Here is a 17,508-nt window from a genome sequence, read left to right as displayed (position 1 = left end):
GAATGTAAGTATTTCTTCCTCCTGTCGGATCAAAGACAACATGAGCTCCTAATGCTGGACTTGGGAGTTGCTTCACTGTTGGGAAGTTTGTGTGCTTCACAATACATATGAGCCTTTCCCTTTCTGAAGATTTGACTTTGAAACAAGAAGTAACTTTATAATTTGCTGTAGCATGCATGTAAGTTACATGCTATGACCTTCTGGGAAACTGGGAGATGGTCCTTTTTCACTGAGCAGCAAGTTGTACTTTGTATGGTTCTATCCAGTACTTCCCCTTTAAAGATGAAAGCAATTCTTGAGCAGATGCATCTCAGCCTAGCTGTTGTCAGGTTGTGGCTCCACAGCTTAGTATTTTCCCTTAAAACCTGGATTGTGGTTCTGTCCTGTCCCTGTTGGTTTCTTTGGCCTGGGATAGCTAAACTAGGTTAAAGCCAACACGTTTCAGCTCTTGAACAAGGACACGTGGGCATCTTGTGTGTGTCAGGTAGCCAGCCCTGAACTACACTGCCTGCTTGAGTTTGCCCAAATTAGTGCATGTTGTGCTGAGGCCTGAGTGGCTGGTCTGTGCCAGGCAGTTGGCTCAGGATCGTTCCCACAAGGATTCCTCTCCCCCTCAGCTGCTCTCACTTCTCTCTGCCTGCTGTGCTGGCAACACTGGGGCATTGGTACAGCTATCCTTAGAGAAGCAGTGTGGCTCTTGCCTTGGGGATACTGCCAGGTCCAGCATCACGAGAACTTTATGAAACTCCCCCAGAAAATCTTTCCTTATTATTCTGTCTTAATAGTGACACGCAGTGGCAGCATAACACAGCAGAGGCATACGAGAGTAGTCTTGTACAAGACTGTAACCGTAAATAGATCATCTGTTTTAAAGATACATGAACAAGACTAAGATTTTTAGTTGCTGTACACTGACAAAAATGAGGAGGAAAGGCCACCACAATGTGCAGGACCAAGTTGTTGATGTACGGTGAGGAGCCCAGCTGCTACTTATAACACCTGACAAGTTGCAACATGTAAAAATGTGTTGCGGTATGTAAGAATTTTTAACAGTTACATATTTTTCTAGTAATACATTAAGGTCTTACAGAGTTTTCCTGTGTTCTTGGTGATAACCCTTAGTGGGGATTTCTTCACTTACCTCCGAAGTAGACATGCTTGGGCTGAGGGCAAAATGCAGCACACTGGGAGAAGTTACAAGTCCTTTACAAGATAATGGCTCTTTTTTTCTCCACCTGGTTTTCCAACATGCAGCATCTAAATAGTCTCATCTTGTCAATGTTCATCTTGATGATGGATAAGCTAGAGTGTTCTTGTTAACGTGCAATATTGTTCTCCCAAACCTGCCATATGTTACACACATATAAACATGTGCAGGTCTACTCCAAAACCTCCTGTTGGGATGTCTGCCAGCTGGAAAATATTATATCCTGGATAGAACCCAATATCAAACGTAATGTTTACACATATTTGTGTCCAAAAGGACAGTACAATAGTATGAAGACACCTAACAAACAGGATAGATGACATGGACAGCAGAAACCCCTCAGAAATATTCTGGAGATTAGCACGTTTTCCAGGTGGCTGAGTCAGGGTCTTGTACATTCCTGTTGCAATGACATCCCTGGGTGACATTTAAAGCAATATGAAATGGTAACATTGATTGCCTGATCTCCAAGAGCTTTGTGGCTTTTTGGCTAGACAGGATGGGCAGACCATGCACGTAGATCCCCCTTGTATAATGTGTGATATGACAGCTTGAGAAACAGTGGTAAGAGCCGAAGTAACAGGATTTGCATTGTCTGGGGCTTTTCATTTGCAGAAGTGGACTCTGGTTAGGATGCCTGTTTCCTTACCCTGATGGTACATTATGCACTTTTTCTCTTAGGTTTTTCTTTTCTGTCTGCTGCATGTTTTCTGGAAAGTGCTACTGTTTTATTACCTCTTTCCTTTCCTCCCTTTTTCCCATGGCATTGCATTGAGAAACAGAGTGTGGACCCTCAACATATGTTGCAGATGAAATAAGCAAAGTAACTGATTTGTAATAAAAGAACTGGAAAACTGCACTGCTCGTTGATTCCCCACTGGGTACCCCAAGCAGTGAGTTCAATAACAGATGCTGCAACAGTCCATGAGCTGACTCCTCCTTCCTCACTTCTATCTCCTGCTGAGAGAGTGCTCTTTGCCCCTCTGTGCTGGGGCTATGCTGTGGAGGTGGGTGGCTGAGCAAAGCTGGAAGCTGGGCATGGAGCAGGGGAAAAGGGAAAGCAGCAGATTTGTCTAGGAGGGATGGACTGGTTGACTGGGACACCTGCAAAGTGAGCAAATGCCTTTGCAGAGCTCTCAGATTGTTTAGTAAAGACAGGCACCCATGTAAGCACAAGGATTGGTGACAAGCATATAAAAATAAATTAATAGAAATTAGGCTCCTTTCAAAGTGCGTGTGCTCAGGTCATGAGTGAAGGGGAGCTCCAGTTACACAGAGGCATTATTTCCTCTCCTTTGGATGCAAGAAGCTCCTGACGACTGTGCCATGGAGGTCTGCAAAAGTATCAATAATCTGAAATAAACTCCTGCTTCACTCTAACAAAAGCTGAAGAACTGGGAAGAGGTGGCCAGTTCTTTTCTTGTGCTCCTAGGTAGGATTTACCCTCAGGAAGACACAAAGTTGTAATGACTGCTCTGGTTGCCTTGGGGCAGATCCCTAATTGTCACACTACTTTGCATAGACATGGGTTTGCTCTGCATCTGGACAGGATCATGGTTGTTTTTCCAAATATGCGTGGTACCTGCCCAGCCTTTTTCTGCCAGCCAAGGAGTTTTCTCTGCTCTTAGAGTTTCTTGGGCTTAGGATCTTTTTTTACCTCGTGTCGCTCTTGCTCTTCCCCCTCTCTTCTCACAGACAGCAGCTGTGTAACAGAAGATTAATGTTTCCCCCTACCCACTCCCCATTCTTTTGACTGCAGAAGGGTGGTCCTTTCCTCTCTGGTGGACGGAGCAGAAGAGTATCAACCAGGTGTCTGCAGTCAGCTTAGCCTGGTGATCTGGGAGACTGAGGGCCTTAGACAGAAAGCTGTCTCAGCTTCATTCAATTAGTATGATGAAGCACAAGGCTGTGACCAAATACCTGTGCAGGAGTTCACAGGGGCCTAGTGGTTGACCTTTTTTTTTTTTAATTGCTTCTGAGTTTGTGATGGTGCTTGGTTTGGCAATAGAAGGTCCAGCAGTAGGTGCATCCTTGACTGCAGGGTCCATGTTCCACAAGTGAGCATCTTGGGTGACTGCACAGAAATGGGGCGGCCGGCGCTTTCCCTTTCTGTGCCTGATAACCTCAGCTCCAAGCAGCCCAAGAGTTTTTAAAGATCCTTAAATGAACCTCCTACTGCTCGCACTGCATAATGGAACAGCTGAAAGACACGAGGCTTCAGCGCTTCCAGTTTGAGAAACCTGTAGGAGCTGGAAGGAAGATACAGCGTTTGTCCCCGTGGTGCCTGTCACTGCAGCTCACTTGCTTCCTCTGGAGTGGGTGTTCCCCTACAGGGCTTGTTGTCTGGGACCCATAAATGGATTCTTCAAGAAGTGCAGCTTTTATGCTGGCACTGTCCTCTCTCCAGAGCCAAGCATGAGGAGATTTTGCATTCACAGAATTCTTAGTTTTTCACAACACACATTTGTAGCACAGAACTTTCTAGAGGAGGTGATGCCAGAGCATCTGTGCAGCACCAGTGGTAGCAAATAACCTGGCAAGCTGAGTAGCTGTCATCATGGCTGTTATGTATTTTTATTACCTGATATCGTTTACATTGCTGTCTGCCTGACTTCTTCTCCTCTTTTTTTAAGATAATTAACTATCTAGGATGGGGAGTTTTGCTAAGCTGTCTTCCAAATTGTATCAAGCTTAGAAGATAGTACCATAATGGTGCAATTGCCTGGTCCAGTGCTTAGAAGTAAAAGAACTAAGACAGTTCCCACAGCAAAGATCAGTGCTTTGTGAAGGAAATTTGAGGTTTATTATATGTTTCAAGCTAAAATTGGTTGTTAAATTTGGTCCTGGAAGGACTTTTTAAATTCGTGAGCATGAGGCCTAAACAAGAAAGAAAAATATGCTTGTGGCCAAGTCTCAGAGTTTTCAGATCTATGGAATATAGGATTTGTTGTTTCTTGGTTTTAAGTTCTACATATTTCTTTCAGTTTTGTATGAAAATTGATTAATCTGGAAAAAGGAAAAAAAAAAAAAAAAAGGAAGACTGATCCGTTAAGCTAATGACTGGGATGAATGGTTGGACTTGATGATCTTCATCCCTTCCAACCAGGATAATTCTATGACTTTATGATTCTATGAATGTCAGCATTTGCAGGAAAAATCAAGATGGAAAACATTTTTTTATTTTTATTTTGTAACTCTGTATATGTTTTTGTGGTGGCTCAACTAATATAATGTTGTCTTTACTAGGGGAGGCTTTCAGAGCAGCAGCTGCATGTTGTCTGGTACATACACAATACTGACTTGCATTAAAAAATGGCTTAAAGTCTGCATATGTGGGAGAAGGTTTTTGACATGTTTAAAAATTTAAAAATCTGCACCATTATAGTCCTAAAAAGTAATTCTTCTCTTTCCTCTCTCCATCTTCACCAGAGAATCCAAATCACTTCTGTCAGCTATTTTCCTTCTTTGGTCTGAATTTTACCATGTGTTAACTGGACAGCTCATTCATTCCCTGCTCAGCAGCAAATGTCTACTGCAGACAGTGCTTCCTCCTTCTCCCAGTTCTTTCAAAATTATATTAACAGACAGGACACTTCTAATATGTTACAGAATTCTAATGTCGTATTACTAGGTGATGGGATAGTTCCTGTATCATTTATGAACCAGTGTAAAGAAAATGTCATTAATTCACACATTCTGAATCTTTTTCCCCTCTTATTTTTTTCATAAGTGACTCTTCTGGGTTTTTTTTGTAAATAATTACCTAGCTCATGAATGGTGAAATGAGCAGCTAAACACTGTCACTTCTTCCTCTGACAGAAACTTGGAAGCGACCCTAACCTGTTTTCCATCTTTAAAGTATTTTCCCAGAGTCCCTTCGGTGGCTGATGGCTACACAACAGTTTGAGTCATCCAAAGAACTGATCCTTCAGTTCATGCACAAGAACAGGATGAACACGGAAAGCGACATCAAAGGAGTGGTGCCTGGTGAGTAGGACAGCCAGCCAGGCAGCCACAAATCCCTCTGCTCTTTAAAGGCTGCGTGTGGCATTGCTGGCCAGAATCAAATAACCTATTTGCTGCCTGTAAAATCATCTCATTCATTCATTAATTCATTCATTCATTTTGCTTTTCTTGAGAAACAATTCCAAACTGCAGCACCGTGTTTAAAATTACTCAGCCTGTTGAACAGTCCTAGAAATTATAGTCTCACCTTGCAGTGTCCTATGTCTTTAGAGACATCTCTTAAAGAATTTTGCTATGGCTACAGAGTACACCTTCAGCCCTGTGTGCCTCTGGGAACTGTGTTTTAAGGAAGCTTCTGGCAGCCCATCATGCAACACTTGTTTTGTTGGTGTGGAAAAGCAGCAGCACTCAGACCCCAAATTCCAAAGCACCAGCTCTGTGACAGACCTAAACCACATTATGGTTCCTCTTTAAAGCCTTGCTCCAAGAGCCATTCTGCTCTTCTGCATCATCTGAGTGATGCTGCTCTGGAGGCAGAGGGGAGCAGGAAGCAGCAGTGGTTGAGAGTCTAAATTACCCTTTCCTTGGTTTATTGGTGATTTTCAAAAGAACTGATTCTTCTTGTCACTGACATTGTCACTGAAATATCCGTGCTTCTCTCTTGCCAGGTGCTTTGCAGAAGACACTGTGTGTGTGTATGTTTGTGTTTCTAATTACAACAAAGGCAAAAAGTTTCTGCATCTTCATCTCACCCATGCACCTGTCAGATTTGTATCAGGTTCCCCTCTTCCCTCTCACAGGCCTGACCATGCCCATAAACCCCCATTTTGCACTGTCACTCGCAGCCTCTATCAGACTGCCTACTGGTCAGAAAAGAGTGGAAACGTTTGGGTTTTTCCAGCTTTTTCAAACCTTAACTGCTCTGACCCCAGGGGCTGCCGGGAGACCTTACCCATGGGTGAGGGTGATGCTTCCTGCATTGACCAACACTCCTGCCAAAAGTCTCAGGGGTGACTGTAGCTTCGGTCAGTCAGAGCTAAAGGCATCAGTAAGCCCTGCAACAGGCTTCATCAAGAATGGAAAAAATGTCACCATTAACATCAGTGCTGAACGATGAAGCAGTCTTCATCAGTGAAGGGTGAAAAAGTGGTTTGGATCTGTGGTGTTCACACCCAGGTCACTGCTGTGATTTTTGGTGCAGCTGGCAGACTGGTGTAATTTAGCTTGTTTGCTTGTGAATTGGGTGTCTGGGGCAACAGTTCCTGGATCTGCATTGCACACAAGATGGCTTTGTAATGTAAATGCCATTTTTCTGGCAAAGTTCAGAAAAGCTGGGGGGTATATGATCAGTCATTAACCTGGTGATCTGCATGCTCTCCACCTCCTTTTAGCAGATCTTCCCTAGAATTAAGGGATAGATCTTACAGAAACCTTATCTCTGAGGCAATGAAATGTGTCACTGTTGGATTTGGAGTTTTCCAACCAACTCTAAAATAAGGTTTTTCTCAGCTAGTCAGCTTCTTGATTTTGTGGGTGAAATAAAATGCATTCCAGGGGAAAGAAAAAATAAATTACCTGAGTTTCCTTTGATGAAAACGATAAAGATGCAACTGTGTGCTACAGTGATTTATTTAAGCTGTGTGTAATGATATAGTCCGTGGAGGAATGTTAAGTATCAAAATGGTTTTATGACTATTATTCGTGGCTGATTACTTTTTCCAGCAGTTTCATGGTAGGAATACATTCCTCTTTAAGGAGGGACTCCCTTTCATGTGCAAAGCAGAGCATTATTATGCATCTTAATGCTTTGGATTCTCTGCCTGAAAATAGATTTAGATAAAGCAGTTGTCAGTACATTACCCTTTTCAAACTTTCAGCAATAGAGAACATGGTCATTTCTGCCTCCTTTCTGAGCTAGATTTGTTGGGAGTATTGTTGGGGTTGTTTATTATTTTTTCCCTCACTTTATTTCTTTAAACGCTCTCTACAGTAAGACTTTCCTGCCCCAGCTCTGGAGAAATGCTGCAGTTCTGTAGGGAGGATGAGAGTGGAGCAGTATCAAAAGGATGAAATGAACTTAACTAAAAATTTTGGAAGGACCTTCTCATGCATGTTGACAGTCTGAGTGAGGACAGGAGAAAAGTAGAAATCCCAAATGAAGAATGTGAACAAACCTCAGGCCATTTGTGAATAAAGCATTTCTCTGCTTTTGTGTGTTATGATCACAATCACCCACCCATAGTAGCAGCTGTAGCAGGGAATGGGTGAAAACCTGGTACTTGTCTGGGAGAAATGATGCCACCCGAGTCTGATACAGATATCCCCTACTTCCTCTTGACTCCATTGTTGAGCTTTCCTACCTGCCTAGTGCTAGTTTTGTTTGTGATTTGCTTAATTCTTTGTTTTCCATCTGAACAAGCTGGAAATGGTTTTGCTGTAGTTAGGGGCCATTGTGTTGCTGCTGGTTGTTCCTCACTGCATTGTGGTGACAGCCTCCGGTGGTTGAATTACTCCCAATATGTTTGAAAGATAAAAGGCTCAATTGCAGTCCCTTCCAGCTGGAAACTCCACTGTAATTTTGCTTATACCTACTAGTCAAATTAGTGTATCCTGTGTAACAGGTTGTTACAGTAGTTTCGTAGGTACCCATTTTGGCAGACAATGTAAGTTTCATAATAAAAATAAGAAGTGTTCAAATAGGTGAAATGTTTCTGGAATGGAAGAAAATGCAATTTTGAATTGTTGTACAAGCAAAAAACAGGCTTATTTTCTCTTCTGAACAATCACACCATTCCTATTGCCTGCTGAAGGCTTTTACTGGTACTTTTGCCTACCCTGCCCATAGTGGAAAGTGCCATGAACCTTCTATAAGGCTTGTTGGCTCCACAGGGAGGTGGTTCACATGTTGGGTAGGGAAAAACAAAAGCAAAGTTTACCTGCTATTTTTTAATCTATCTATAGTGTGAGAGCAGTTTGCCAGTTCTCTTCTGGGAAATGCTTCTGAAGAGAACAACTGAATGTCTGGACAGTGGTCCAGCTGCAGTGGAAAGGTCCAGCAGCTGTGGTAACCCATGGCTGCAGAAAGTGAGCATAGGCAGTTTGATGGGCAATGCTCAGCCAGCAAGAAAGTATGCATGGGAAATGAATTAAAGTAAGACAATGGATGCTGATCAGAGTCCAGAGTGTGGTTAATTAACATTGCCCTTGTTTTCTTGAGTAAGCTGCCCCAGGGGTGTAACGTAGTGTCTGTTATTGATTGCAAAAGCAAAGGAGAGCTGCCCCCTCAACAGCCTTAAGTGGCTTTATGTTCGAATGATTGGTGCATCTTGTGATTTTTGGCAGGAATAATTAGCCTTCATAAAGAGATTTTTGGTCTTATGTGGTCATATTTTCTTTAATGCTTAAGAAATTTGAGTGTGCTAATTCGACCTGGTTAAATTATCATTTGAGTCTCAAAATTCACTGGTTTGCCCAATGCTTTGCCCCCTCTAGAAATAAAAGTTTAAATTCATTTTTGCATCAAGAGAATTATTTTCATCCAACTGCATATTGAAATGTCATTTGTAAAACAGGCTTAATGAGTTTTGTTGACAAATATTGCAAAATGTTATCCAAAAATTCAGCTTCAGTAATGAGCAAATGAAATAATTTTGATAAAATTAAGTCAGCCCTGGCAGTTTCTCCAAAAACTTCCTCATCTCTTCCTTTTTTTCCCTGTGGAACAACAAACAAACATGCATTTTAGTGCAGCTGCAGGACAGTAATTTCACCTGAGTGAGACAAATGCTAAGGAAGCACAAAGATCTGCCAAAAGAACAGAGAAAAAAGCATTTAGGGGACTTGGAAATCCTAAAGCTCCAATTGTCTTACACCTTTAAAAGCATGTTGTTTATATGGATTTCATTATTTTGGTAGGATACGTTCATGTGGGGTGAAGGGTCTGTTTGCTGGCTGGAACAGAGTGGCTGCTGCAAGCTGATCTTCACTGCACCAGCACCCAGCCCTGCCAGCCATATTTGGGTGTGATGGGAAATGCACCCCCCGAGGAGTCGGAGTCGTATCAGCAGTTACCTGAGTGCCAGGCTTGATGCTTCCATGGAAACCTACCTTTGTGCAGTTATCTTTATCTTCCCTGTGGTGGGAAACATTTCAGATATTCCTTAACAGAAGAATCACTGATTGACCAGGCTGAATAACAAAACCCCATTTTTGCTCATCTCTAGATGAAAATTGGAGTGCTCCTGTGGACAGACAGGTTATAGCTGTTTCTTTCCAAGGTTCCTCTCTAAGCTTAGAAAAGTAATATTGGTGTATTTACAAAAGCTGCCAGAAAAGATCAGGCATCCAAGTAGATGCAATGACTTTAGCATGTAGGACATGTGGTAGAGAGGAAGAAAGGGTACAATGGTGACAAGTAGCATGTGTGTGGATGTGTGTGGATTGCAGTTAGGAACACTGTGGTTTTCAGGGGCTTTCCTCTTAATGAAAAAAAAAAAAGAAAAAGAAAAAAGAAAAATCATTCAGCTTTTTTGCTACTGAGCAACATGCTGGCATGACTTTTCTTTTATACATAAACTAGTTTCCTGGGGGTCTTTTTGCTACATGTTTTTTATTTGCTAGGTCTAAAGCTTGGATCTATGTACTTGCATGCTTGCTTTTTTTTTTTTTTTTTTTTTTTTTTTTTTTTTTTTTTCCCATTGGATAAATAGCAGAGGGAAAAGTGAAAAAGCCTTATGTCTGAAAATCAGTCTCTTTCCTCACTGTCCCTGTGAGTAGGGAGAAGTAATACTTAATTCATATCCCTAGATAATCATACTTAAAACTACACTACTTTTTTAAAGCTTGTGGTGGAGGAAGAGCCAGGTGTATTAACACAGGAAAGAATGCAAGTTTCTTGGTCCTATAGTACAGGTAACTCCATTGGTGTTGCTACATACAAACTTGCCAGGTGTGTTCCTGTGTGAGACCCTGTATCTTGGTTGTTTAATGGTGCCAGAGTTAAGTATCCCATTCAATCCCAAGGGGCAATCAGGTAAATGTGGGAAATTTAGTTAAAACAGTTCAAGGTGCTACTTGAGGGCTGCCTTTAAGTCTCTCAGAGAACTGTGTGTTAGCCACAGAGGTTTCCATCTCTCGGAAAACCAGCCAGTGATTCCTGTTGCCCTCTTATATGTTAAATCAGCTTTCAGGAGGGTCTGGGTTTCTCCTGGCGGTCCCCTGTTGTCTGGGAGCAGGGAGTGGAGCTTGTGCAACTCTTTCAGGACATGATAAATGATAAATAGGAAGTACCAAGAGTAGAATTGACCAGTGTCAAGTCCTCATTTGCTGGCTGGATCTACGGAAATGGAAGAGGAGAGCCCATGCGTCCCTGGCAAGGGTGGCAGTGACGTCTGGCAGCAGCAGGGTTTGGAGGAAAAGGGAACCCTCTACTGAGGACTTGCCTGATGTGAGGGGTTAGGAGAGGAGACCTCGGGAACCAAGTGAAGGCAGAGAAGGAACCAGTGGGCAGAGAGGAGAGGGAATAAGAAAGTGAAAAGAGTTGTGGGAGCAAAGAATAAAGATAGTTGGAGGGGACTTAGAGGTGCATAGGCAACAAGGGACTAGGGGGAATTAATGGCTGTACAGGAAGAGGAGAGCTTCAGTGTGGAGACCAAAGGGGCTTCCATCATTTACTTCCCCCTCCCTCCAGAACAAGGTGTCAAGCCCAAGGATTTGGTGTCAGCACTCCTCTCATATGAAGCCCACTCCTAAAATCTGTGCTTTACCCTTCCATACTGCCCAACTCAACTGCTCTGCCTGCTGAGGTTTCCTCCACAGCTCTGGCAGTAAGTAGCAGCAATGCATGTGTGGGTATCTGACATCTGATGGCCCAGACATGGCTCCACATAGTGACCTTGGAGGTATTCTTTGTGGTTTGCATTGTTTTTTTATTATTATTATTTTTTTTGGTTAGGATTTTGTTTGGGTTCACTTTGTTGTCTTGGGATTTTTTTTAAATGTTGATAATGTTAGAGGTATGTAAACATTGACAAGCCATGCTCTGGGAAATGCAAGAAGTCAGGTTGCCTGGGCAACCTTTGCTTGGCCTCCTGACATGGAGGCATGATGATACAGCCCTTAATAACATGATTACAACCTATTTTTTCCACAGGCCATAGGATGGACAAATCAGTGCATAGGATGGACGATGCTGTGGGAATGAAGCTGTTGTCTGTTCCTCATTTGTTGCAGAATTTGGAAGGTGTGTAGTGAATGAGGCAGAGGATTGTAGAAGGAAAGAGCACAGTCTTGGGGAAAAGAATCTGAACACCTCCTGAAGAGCTGTACTTGTTCCCTGTGTCTCCTAGGGATGTCCCTGTATGCTAATGGAGATTTCCCTGGATTCAGGCTCTTCCAGTGCTGTCACCAAGCACAATTTCTTCACTGTTTGTCTCTAGCATGTAATCCTGGGACTTGTTTTGCAGTAAGCTGGAGCATTTTTATCAGCACCTACAAGGGGTATTGGTGTATGATTTTTCTTGTTCTCGATGAAATTCCTCTGTATTTTATCTCCCCATTTGCAAAGCAGGAATAATCTTTGTCCTTACTCTTAGAAAAAGGTGATGGGGATGATTTAATTGGTATTTACAAAGTACATAAATATTCTGACAGCACTGTAGGAATGTGTTTGAGGAAATCTACGATTTTGTTCTCACTGGGAGGTTTGGATAATAAGGATGAGGGGTACATGTTGACTGGGAAAGGTAGAGACATCCTTAATAGCTGCCCATTTCCTGACTGCAGTGAGCATTCTGGGGGAAAAACAAATGTCTAATTAAGTGCTGTATCATACTGCATGTAAGCAACTAAAGACTGCAATGGCAACCTTATGTCTGGCTTTTCCTATCTTTTTTTATTGTAATTAGAAATTTAGGATTGAAACAAATTATTGCAATCAACCCTTTGCTATTACAGTCATGGAGTTTAGCAGTTGCTCTCATGAAATGATCTTTGTTTTAACTGCTGTTGATATTTATGTCCTGTGCTTTTGTTGGAAAGCCATTCCAGACTCCAAATTGGTCTTGTACTGGGGTATATTTTAGCATTCAAGTACACTACACCTGTCCAGCTTCTTTGTCCTTTTCCCCTTCCCGTTTTCACCTGTGTGTGACTATCTTCAATATCTTCTTCTCTTTTCTCATGCTCTGTGAGCAGACAGCAGCACTATTGCTTTGATGAGCTGAAGTTCTTCTCTATCACATTTCCTTTTATAAATAGGCTTGCCAAAGCTTTAGCTTCTCAAATATTGATGAGACCAGAATTGTAAAAGAGCACCAGGATTTCATTGTCTGGATTGCAGGTATCTCATGGACACAACAAATGGGTGCCTCACAGTCACTTGTGTTTGTCTATAATCAAGTCAAACATAGTATTTGCTAAGAGCCTATCTTCCAGCAGAAGCATTTCCCATTAGTCTCTCAGTATCTTACCTCATGCTTTGTATTTTTACTTGCTTTGGGCACACAGAGTCTCTAGCTCACCCAGATCCCTCTTACATCCCACGTCTGTGCTGTACTGCTGGCAGCACCTCACTTGTCACCAGTGGACTTCATTGACACATTCCTAAGGTTTGTGCCAAGGTCCCTGGTGAGGTTATTAAAGAATTTCATATTTATGTATTTTTTGAGAGTAAGATGAGTCACCCTGGCATTAGCCTCCTGCCATCCTCTTATGATTTCCATTTTTTTGTCCCTTACTACTGTCAGCTCCTTACTCTTTCTGTATGTGGCTTGATAGCCCTCAGTATTCCTTTACTATGAGATTTTTCAAAAATGCAGCTCAGGCTGCTGCTCCTCCATGATAAAAATAAATAAGCACAAAGGCAGTTCATGGAGACAGAATTCCTGAAAGGCATAAATAACCCTGTGTATGAGAGTAGGTCGTTTCAGCTCTGCCTTTCAGACTGAACTACCTCCTGCAGCAGAGCTGTCGTGCTCTGGGGATTGATTGGGTCTCTGTGCTGGGCTTCCATAGCTCTTTTCATGTTCAAAGTGCTACCGACAGTATCATTTAGCAGCCAGAAAAGTCCAGCAGAAGTCCATCACCACAGGACACTTGTCATTTTGGACATTCTTTTTCAGCAACTTGATTTGAGTCTGTTGTCTATTTTGTCTTTGCCAAGTGATGCAGAGGTGGGTGGCTTCATTTGAAGGCTTTAAAGATCCTTTCTGGTTTTGAAAGCTGTGCTCCTGAAATGCAGCGAATCCCATGAGAAATCAGCAGCTTTGAGGGCTGGAACCTGGTAGGGTTCCCCTCCCCGTGAGATTTTTAAAGTCTCCCAATGAATAGTTCTCATTTCCACTGAGATGTAAAGAGTTAGGTTGTTGACAATTTTCCTACCGAGTCCCTGAATAGGAAGCCTAGAGTGTGTGTGGGCTCCAGAGTATGGGAAAACTCATAATGGGCCTCCTAATAAATGGATGAAAGTATTTTTTTATTTTCCAACCTCACCCTTCCATAAATCAGTCAGAACTGAAATGTTTAATGCAAATTCCTTCTGAACTGGTGACTTCAGTGCAAAATCAAAGAATAGACTGGGGGAGAGGGGGATGGTTTTATATGTAATTCTAGTAACTGAGAGAGAATAGTTTGCTTCCATGGGGTTTTAGTAGGAATTGGTTTGACTTCTTTTGGGATCTTTGTATTGAGCTCTGAGGTCTAGACAGCCTAAGGGCATCTGGTCTCCTGGTGCCCATCACAGTCAGAGCAGGTCCTTTTGTGCAAATCAGGCTACCTCTAAGAAAAAACAGGCCACTTAAATGAGAGCCAGTTTTGTAGGTGATGGCTTTTTTGCAAGTCACATAGCTCATTTGTTGCTCTCTGAATGATATTTTGATTATTGTTAATGATTGATTTTACAGTAGGGGTTTTTCTTTTTTGTGAACTTATGACTGGTATATTTATGGACAAAGTTGTCAGAGAGACATGTTGGAGGCTTCAGCATCGTTGATCTGAAGCAGGTGACTTAGTTTTCAAATTTTAATACATGGCAGAGGGATGGAGAGGTAAACAGCTGACAGAGCCAGAAGGCTTTCAAGTGAGAAATCAGGTGCTGTTTGCATTCTTCAGTGTATAAGATTTGAGGCTGGTTTTTTGTTTGTTTCGGCTAGTTGAGTTTTTTTAATCTTCATTTTGCTTTGGGTTTTTCCTTTTTTATGTTTGTGGAGTTTTTTCTTTAATCCTTGTAATGCAGCTACACCTGGGATTTCTTTTAGGACATTTTCATGTAATGATGCTACGTATCCATGGAGTATAACTCAATCAGAGCAGAAGCAAGAGTCTACTGAAGGGACACTGCTGCATGAGGCAGGGCAGAGTAGGGGTGAAATCCCCCTCATGTGAGATCCTTGCTGCAGCTGAAGCAGAGGAGGTGTTTGTCAGTTCATATGACCCATGGGGCTGTCTGTTACTTGGGGGCAGAATAGCAGTTGAGTGAAAAACACTAACAAGAATTAGTTCAGAAGGTCTGATTCATAAGAAAGGTGAAAGGGGGGCCTGAGTGCACATCAGAAGGATGTGTGACAGTAAATAAGGAACATATGGATTGTAGCAACCCCTAATGTATGAACAAAGCTGGAGTAGAGAGCAAAACAATGTTTGGCTCAGAGGAGAGGTAATTAAGTGTTGCTTCTCTTAATTTTATTGTTATGGATCAGTAAAACACATACTGACAATAAAATATACTTTCTCTTCCCAAAGAAAAAAAAAGTAAAAATTACTCTGAGAAAAACCAAACAAACCCCACGATTCAAGAAAATCCAAAGGATGTGGCATCAGGGAACTGTCTTCTGCTGACAGAGGAGATGTTTTACTTTGTTATTAAGGAATGACAGATCTGGTCATTCTTAGACGGTTTAAGAGTGAACCCTTATGTCCACACAAAATCTCTGCAAAGTGTGTTATTTGGGTGATGATTTTCATTGTTGCCCTTCAGCTGAAATAGTGAACAGCTATCAGCAGCTTTTTTTAATTTTGTGCTGCTTCCAGTGCTTGCTTTGACTTTTTCACTGTGGAAAGTTTGGCTTGGGCTCAGTTATGGACTTTATAACTATATTTTATCTAACTGCTTCAGCTGTTCTGAATTATTTTATTCCCACTTACTCTTTTCCAGAATCATAGCAAAAAAATAATTTTGACCTTGCTCTTTGAGATTAGGTACCATCATTTTTTATTGCCTTTTTTTTTTTTTTAGTATAGCCCTGATCTGTTGCTGAGCCTGTCAAGTGCTCCTGCAGCACAAATATTAATTTGACCAATTTCCTCTTTTGCTCCACCTCTGTCTTTATGCTTTTGTGAACTTCATGCTGCGTAGACATTGATACTATCAGGTAGTAAGGAAAGTAGTAGCACAATATTCTACTGAAGTACAATCATTAATGTGAAATACCCCTTGCTGCTTTTCTCAGAAGCATTCCCTTTAGTGACTTTAGATAGAAGACCGGGAGTAACCCATGAGCTCTGAATAGCTCAACTATTTTGCATGTAAATAGTACTTCTTTGATTTATTATTTTTATGATACAGTTTTCAAATAACAGCAGACAAATGTGTCTCTTTTTCTTGTTTGTATATTAGGGTGATTTATCTCTCTGGTATGGGGTGTTTTTTTTTGTTGTGCTGGGGTTTTTTTTCCCCCTGAGGCTTGCTTTTATTTTTCCCTGCCTTGCATCTCTTAAAGAGATTACTATTGAGCAGAGTAAGGCAGAGGTCAGGGCAGGCCAGTGGGGGCAGCTGAGGACACCCGGGCTAATGCACAAAGGGAATGGATGCATGGTCCAGAACAGGGCCACGCTGCCACCTTTGAACCCACTTGGTCTAGGAAGCAGCAGTACAAGCCTTTGCTCTAAAGAAACAGTCCTAGCCTGTACTCCTGGAGTGCTACGTTTTTTGGGATGTTTCTTCATAGCTGCAGCTTCTTCCATTTTGACCTGGCTTTGTGCACTTGCATTAGATCTCACTGATCCTGTAGCTTGGAAACGGTGGTTTTGCTGGCATGCTTAGGTAGGTGTTCAGGGTCTAACCTAACAATATTTGAGAAGTGAGCAGTGTCCTTCATTTTTGTCCTGTGCCAACAAGAACGTCAGGTGCAGTGTTTGCGAGGCTTGTGCGTTGCTATAGCATTGCACAGAGAGGTTAGCTTGCAGCTGCCCAGCACTTCAAGGGCATGGTAAAGCTTTAGCTTTCTGAAATGCCAAGACATCACATCTGATGATGCCCAAGGATTTTTCATTAGGGAAATGTCTTCTATTTAGGACATCCATCAGAGCAATTTTAAATATCTGAAATGGGGGAGCAGGCAGAGGATGAGCTGACAGTGTCCCAGCCATTTTCTTTTCTGAAGCCTGGATTTGAACAAACCTCAAAAAAATTTTCTCAAAAGTGAGCTGGAGCTCCAGTCCTTTCCATGGCTTTTCAAATCTGCAATGCAGAATGACATCAGGTCTTGTAACTGCATAAGCACGGTCCTAACTCTGGGGGATTTAAAAATTATCAGAATCCTGAAGTTCTTCAGGAAATTTTCTATCATGCTTGCTAGGATCAAGCTCCATACTGCCCCCATTTTACATACACGTTTTAAACTCAGGGTGTGAAGGAGTTCTTGGGCTGTTCTTCAGTGCCAAGAAGGTTAAGGGAAGTCTGCAGGAAAAGGAGGAAACTCAGGTGGACTTAAGGCAGGTTATTCAGTATTTTTATAGCTCCTGTTAGTGTAATTGATAGTGTTGTGCTTTCCAGAACATGCTTCAGAATATCAGTAGTTCACAAGTAAAGCTTCTCCTTCTCATTCTTCCCAGTGGAAGTATAATTTTTATTTGTTTTTTTTCAGAGCTGGAGAAGGAGATCACCAGGAGACCAAAGAAAGTCTGCATTGTTAAAGTGGTGGGAACAAGGAACCTGTGGAAAAACATCGTAGTACTGTGTGTGAACTCGTAAGTCCAATCTCCTTCTGCTTGAAAGTTGCGTGGTTGGTGAACTGGAAGAAGCAATGGGAAATGATGGGGAGCTCCTCTGTTTCCAGGTGTGGGACCCTTCACCAGTGTCTCTGATAAATGATCCTAGGAAAACACCAGCTATTGCAGGGAATTATTTTTTTATGGCAAAGAAGTTTTTATGGCAGGGACTCATTGGCTGTTTCAGGGAGCAGAACCGCGTGTCTTCTCAGGTGTTGTGCTGCAAGCGCGTTGCTGTCACCAGTGGTCACGTGAGGCCACGTGCTGGTACATGCTCACACATGCAGACATCTCGTGCTGGCATCATGGGTGGGATTTTTGAAGTCATTAATGCTCCCAAATCATGCACA

General features: G+C 42.1%; 1 protein-coding gene across 1 annotated transcript in view; it reads left to right on the top strand.

Moving 5' to 3' along the window:
- SLC22A23 (solute carrier family 22, member 23) overlaps positions 1 to 17,508 on the top strand; it is a 112,416-nt gene that overhangs the window by 80,873 nt on the left and 14,035 nt on the right. Inside the window, exons 5-7 of the mRNA XM_010000913.1 lie at positions 1,246 to 1,307; positions 5,067 to 5,194; positions 17,035 to 17,137. Coding sequence (XP_009999215.1) covers positions 1,246 to 1,307; positions 5,067 to 5,194; positions 17,035 to 17,137 — 293 coding nt within the window. The remainder of the gene's footprint in view (positions 1 to 1,245; positions 1,308 to 5,066; positions 5,195 to 17,034; positions 17,138 to 17,508) is intronic.

The sequence above is a fragment of the Chaetura pelagica genome, unplaced genomic scaffold, assembly GCF_000747805.2.
Source record: "Chaetura pelagica isolate M959 unplaced genomic scaffold, ChaPel_1.0 scaffold104, whole genome shotgun sequence".
In the NCBI taxonomy this organism is placed as follows: domain Eukaryota; kingdom Metazoa; phylum Chordata; class Aves; order Apodiformes; family Apodidae; genus Chaetura; species Chaetura pelagica.
The sequence above is the reverse complement of the archived record's forward strand: the minus strand, read 5'-3'. Positions and strand labels throughout refer to the sequence as shown.